Genomic DNA, 5,077 nt, shown 5'->3' with positions numbered 1-5,077 from the left:
AATACACCGTCTCACCTCCCTCGCCGAACCCTCCGGATTGCAACATTGGTCTTTCGCCGCCATGGCAAGGGGGCAAATCTCTACCAAGCTCAGCCATCTATGGCGGTCCAGCCTCCGCCCTCTCTCATCCGCCTCCGCTGCAATTGCTTCAGAGCATCCCCCAGCCGAAGCAAACGACGCAGTCACCATGAAAGGCGTTCGACTCTCCGGCCGACCCCTCTATCTCGACATGCAAGCGACCACCCCAGTCGACCCTCGAGTTCTCGACGCGATGATGCCTTACTACCTCTCCCGCTACGGTAATCCCCACTCTCGCACTCACCTCTACGGCTGGGAATCCGATCAGGCGGTCGAAACGGCCCGAGCCCAAGTCGCGGCCTTGATCAACGCCAACCCGAAAGAGATCTTCTTCACCTCTGGCGCGACCGAGTCGAACAACATCTCCGTCAAGGGCCTCATGCACTTCTACCGCGAGAAGACGCGTCACGTTATCACGACCCAGACCGAGCACAAGTGCGTGCTGGACTCTTGCCGGCATCTCCAGCAAGAGGGCTTCGAGGTCACCTATCTCCCTGTTCATGGCGACGGGCTGATCGACCTGCAGCGCTTCTCCGACTCGATCCGGCCCGACACGGGGCTGGTGTCGGTGATGATGGTGAACAACGAGATCGGGGTCGTCCAGCCCATGGAGGAAATCGGTCGGATTTGCAAGGAAAAAGGGGTGTTCTTCCACACCGACGCGGCTCAAGCCTTGGGGAAGATCCCCGTCGACGTCGATAAGATGAACATCAGCTTGATGTCTTTGAGCGGGCACAAGATCTACGGCCCGAAAGGGGTCGGCGCGCTGTACCTCCGGCGCCGCCCGCGGGTCCGCGTCGAGCCGCAGATGAACGGAGGCGGCCAGGAGCGCGGTATCCGTAGCGGCACCGTGCCCACTCCTCTCGTCGTGGGTTTCGGCGCGGCTTGCCAGCTCGCGAAGAAGGAGATGGACTACGACAGCAAACGCGTGGCCTCTTTGCAGGAGAGGCTGCTCGAGGGAATCAGAGGAAAGCTCGACGGCGTCGTCGTTAATGGCAGCCTGGACCGCCGCTACCCCGGGAACCTGAACCTATCGTTCGCTTACGTCGAGGGGGAGAGCTTGCTCATGGGTCTGAAGGAAGTCGCCGTGTCTAGCGGCAGCGCTTGTACCAGTGCCAGCCTCGAGCCCTCCTACGTTCTCCGAGCTCTCGGCGTGGAGGAAGACATGGCCCATACTTCGATCCGGTTCGGGATCGGCAGGTTCACGACCGAGGCCGAGGTCGATCGCGCCGTGGAGCTCACCGTCAAGCAAGTGGAGAAGCTGCGCGCCATGAGCCCTCTGTACGAGATGGTTCAGGAGGGCATCGACATCAAGAGCATCCAGTGGAGCCAGCACTGATTTCTTTATAAAGATTTGATCTTTTCTCTTCTGGGTTCTGTTCATGTATGTTGAGGAAGAGGAAGAAACAGCGAAACTCCCCTTTGCACGTCTTGAGATTGATTACAGAGGGTATTTATAGAGTGGAAATGTTTGTGTGCTAACTGCTAAGGGTCGGTGATCAGGCCGGCGCATTGGCATTTCCAGCTGACGGGCTTGTAGTTGGAGGTGTCGTCTTTTCTTGAGGCTAACTCCGCGCGCCGGCGTTGGGGGACCGCCGGCACCTGCACCGCCTCGCAGCGCCCGCAGGCGGCGCACCGCCGCTCGCAGCGCGGCGGCCGCGAGCCGATCATGCCGGCGATCCTGATCTTCTCGTCTTCTTCCTTCTGAAACGAAGAATCGGAGTGTCTTACCTGGGCAGAAGAGCTCACCAGCGATCTCGCTCTTCCCGTGCTTGACATCATAAGAAGAAGAAGAAGAAGAAAGGGGAGAAAATGGGGGGTTTTGAAGGTGGCGGTGGAGGAGAGAGTAACCATGGCTTCCCGTCTCTGAGGAGAGGAAGAAAGACGAGGTTATGGGCTTCAGAGATAAAGGAATGCCGGGAGAGCATCTCGATGAGGGAGTGAGTAGACGGAGCTCTTCACCAGCGAAGGGACGCGCACATAAAGACACTGGACGATGGAGACTGGACTGGACTGGACGCGTAAAGATAACGAGAGACAAATCATTCGCGTATATTCCATACGGGAATAGAAAGAGTTAAGAGAGAGGTTCGGTGGATTTCTTTCTTGCGCTATCTCGCTGATCTCTTCTTCGATAGTTGGGTGTGGGGGAGAGGGGGGGGGGGGTTGATTATTGATTAAGTTCTGAAGATAGGGGCAGAGGTGCAGGCCAGGACCAATCCAACACGCCAGCTCTCGGCCCGTCCTTTCTCTCTCTAAAGGAAGAAGTGCCTTCTGCTTTCCAAAAGTAGCTGCTAAAAGAGACCCGTCACTCCAACAGTCTCCATGGCAGATGGTGCCGTCTCCGGCTTATTTCTTGTCTCCGCCGTCGCGTTCTTCCTCGGCACTTCTCCGGAAGGTCCCGTCGGATTGAAGAGGGGCTCGTCAGTCGTCACGGGAGGAAATTATCGATCATATGAGATATCACATCTGCCCCGGCCGAGTTCAACAAGCGGGTCTTGACCTGTGAAAGAGAAAAATTGAATCTTTGGACTACAAACTTTGCGAAAACGGCGAATAAAAATCAGGGTTTTTCTCCAAAACCTGAATGGTCTCGTGGGCGAAAATCCTTTGCATGGTTTTGTGGAAGCTTACGTCCACTCTCTCCCACTGAACCTTATTCAGCGAGTCGATCATTCCCTCTGGAGAATAATCCTTTATTTGATTTTTTCTAATTATGGAAATAATGCTTGATTCGAAGATGCAAACCTTGCATGCTTTTGCTCTTCCGGGTAATGTCGAGGGTCTCATCCTGTTCAAGATTGCAGGATTTTGGGAGCTCCACGCGGACGACATGTCGGTACCCATTGATTCCTCTCGGCAGCTTTGGGGTTTTTACCTTTGGAAGTTCATGTCGATGACGGATCGATGAAGTAATCCACCCAACAATATCTGTTCCGTTCCGGTTAAGTTCCTTCATAAACATAGCGAAATTAGTTAAAACTTAGATCTCCATGCAAGTAGGATACGGTCGAACCGCGCGTTGGAGTAAACCACACGCCTGCGGAATGATCGCAGAGCAGATCTGAAGGAAAAAGAGAAAGAAAAGAAGAGATTTTTATCAGAATTTCGATCGGGGCGTCGATAATTATCGAGAATCCTCACATGAAAGGAAGATCTTTAGAGTCTGTGACCATCTGGGCAAGTAGCGGAGGTCTGTCCCCGTCGTGGTCGTCGAGGAAGAGTTGCCGTCCTGTTCTTCCGAGAATCCACGAACCCCGACGAACCACCTTCTCCAAGAGTTTAACCCCGCCCAACATCGGTATCTACAAACATCGATCTACCATTAATTCCTTAATTAAAAGCATAATCTCGAAGTATTCCATTGAACTTACCTGTTTGTGCCACCTCGATCCTACGTGCGGCGTTGCAAATGTGATGAAGTTCATGGGCTCCAAGCCAGCGATCTTGCCCCTTTCAGAATCTTCATGCTCGTCGTCGTCGCCTAGGGAATTCTGTGGAATGCTAGGCTTGAAAAGCTCGGCTATGGCGTACCGTGCGATAAGCCCACCCAAGGAGTGTCCCACGAACGATATCTTGCAGAGCTCCGGTGAACGATTAACGATCGACATCACCTGAATCGGAATTTCAAAGAATTTCGGGTTTAAATCTTAGAGAATTCCTGGAATTATGAGAATAATCTCCACCTCTTGGGCTAGTCTCTTCCCCATCACGTCAACCCCGTCGAGAGTCAGCAGATCGACGTTACATTGGCTGCCTGGAGAATATAAATGTGCGAAATCATAAGATCTATGAAATATAGTTTTGAGATTTAATCACGACTCACAGTGCACGACGACGTCTTCTCGGAGCCTCTTCAGGAACTCCTTCTCGGCGAATCTCCAGTTCCTAGCGCTGCTCGCGGGGGAATTGAGGGTCAGATCCAGACAGTTTGATGCGTTGTTCTTAGAAGAAGAACAGTTTATAAACAGGAATACCGTCCGAGGATGCCGTTCACCATGATTACGAGATGCTTCGGAGCCACTTCATCGGCTTGAGCGGTGTCGCCGCTGCCGTCGCTTATTTCTCTCTCTAAGGCGGCACCGCCGGTGCAGCAGACTAACTTCTTGCTTACTAGATTTTGGAGTCCTGATCTGCGCTTGATCTTCTCCGTTTTCGCTTGATCTTCTTGCGCCGGTGCGGCCATGGCTAGTCCCTTGCTTCTTCTTCCCCAGAAATTTTGCAGGCCAAAATTCCTGATTGTAGTCGGATTTCCCCTTCTCTGCCTTCATTCAAGCAATCTGATCTCACCCTCGTGCCTCTTTAATGCTCATAATCAAGGGCCATGGACCGAAGAAAGATTAAAGCCGCAGTTTTTGATCTCGGCGAGAATCCGCTAGACGGGTGGAAACGACCGGGTTCTCGTCGATGGGCCGTTGACCAGCCGCGGGAGTGGCGCTTCTCGCCTGGGTACGTTCAGTCAGAAACACGGGTCAGGTTTCCCTTAGTGTATCTTCAAGAAAAAATGTGAAGGATGAACTTTCGGATCATTATCTGATATGATTTTTTCTTTCAGCCCAATCGCCAGGATCGAGTTGTGTTCCACATGTCTCATCAAGATATAGAGATTGATAGCAACGTTACATACACATACGTTTAGATGTAGAGAAGAGACAGATATCAGTGGTTGAAATGTTTATCAGAACTGCTATGTCTGGCAGACTTTAATAGTGAGTTTTGTTCATACATATCTAAGTTGTATATTACGGTTCTATTTAATGTGAACAATTTTTCTATCTGCTCCAAAGGATGATGTAAAGAGACAAAAAATATAATTATGAGGACCTTGATGCGATCTGTCAGATAGAAACTATTGAATATATATATATATATATAAGACTAAAATGTGTTGGTACGAATGAGAAATTTTTTAATCGGCAATAATATAATAATAACTTCTATGACAATCAGGAATAATAATATTTATTATTTAATAATTCATGAAAGTATATCTTCAAAA

The 5,077-nt window shown here is 50.9% G+C and overlaps 2 protein-coding genes across 2 annotated transcripts; one reads left to right on the top strand and one right to left on the bottom strand.

Moving 5' to 3' along the window:
• NFS1 (nitrogen fixation S (NIFS)-like 1) lies at positions 1–1,505 on the top strand. The gene has a single exon (XM_078574347.1). The coding sequence runs from the start codon at positions 62–64 to the stop codon at positions 1,415–1,417; it is 1,356 nt and encodes a 451-aa protein (XP_078430473.1). The 5' UTR covers positions 1–61; the 3' UTR covers positions 1,418–1,505.
• Positions 1,506–2,106: 601 nt separating this feature from the next.
• Positions 2,107–4,621, bottom strand: LOC144702341 (lipid droplet phospholipase 1-like). Its single transcript, XM_078574348.1, has 9 exons — positions 4,056–4,621; positions 3,905–3,972; positions 3,765–3,835; positions 3,453–3,692; positions 3,223–3,383; positions 3,087–3,142; positions 2,827–3,009; positions 2,662–2,759; positions 2,107–2,581 (listed from the first exon to the last, which is right to left on the bottom strand). Exons 1-9 carry the CDS (start codon positions 4,262–4,264, stop codon positions 2,510–2,512), a joined length of 1,158 nt encoding a protein of 385 aa, XP_078430474.1. The 5' UTR covers positions 4,265–4,621; the 3' UTR covers positions 2,107–2,509.
• Between the last annotated feature and the right edge of the window lie 456 nt (positions 4,622–5,077).

The sequence above is a fragment of the Wolffia australiana genome, chromosome 4 (genome assembly GCF_029677425.1).
Source record: "Wolffia australiana isolate 7733 chromosome 4, ASM2967742v1".
NCBI lineage: Eukaryota > Viridiplantae > Streptophyta > Magnoliopsida > Alismatales > Araceae > Wolffia > Wolffia australiana.
This window is presented reverse-complemented; position numbering and strand designations above follow the sequence as displayed.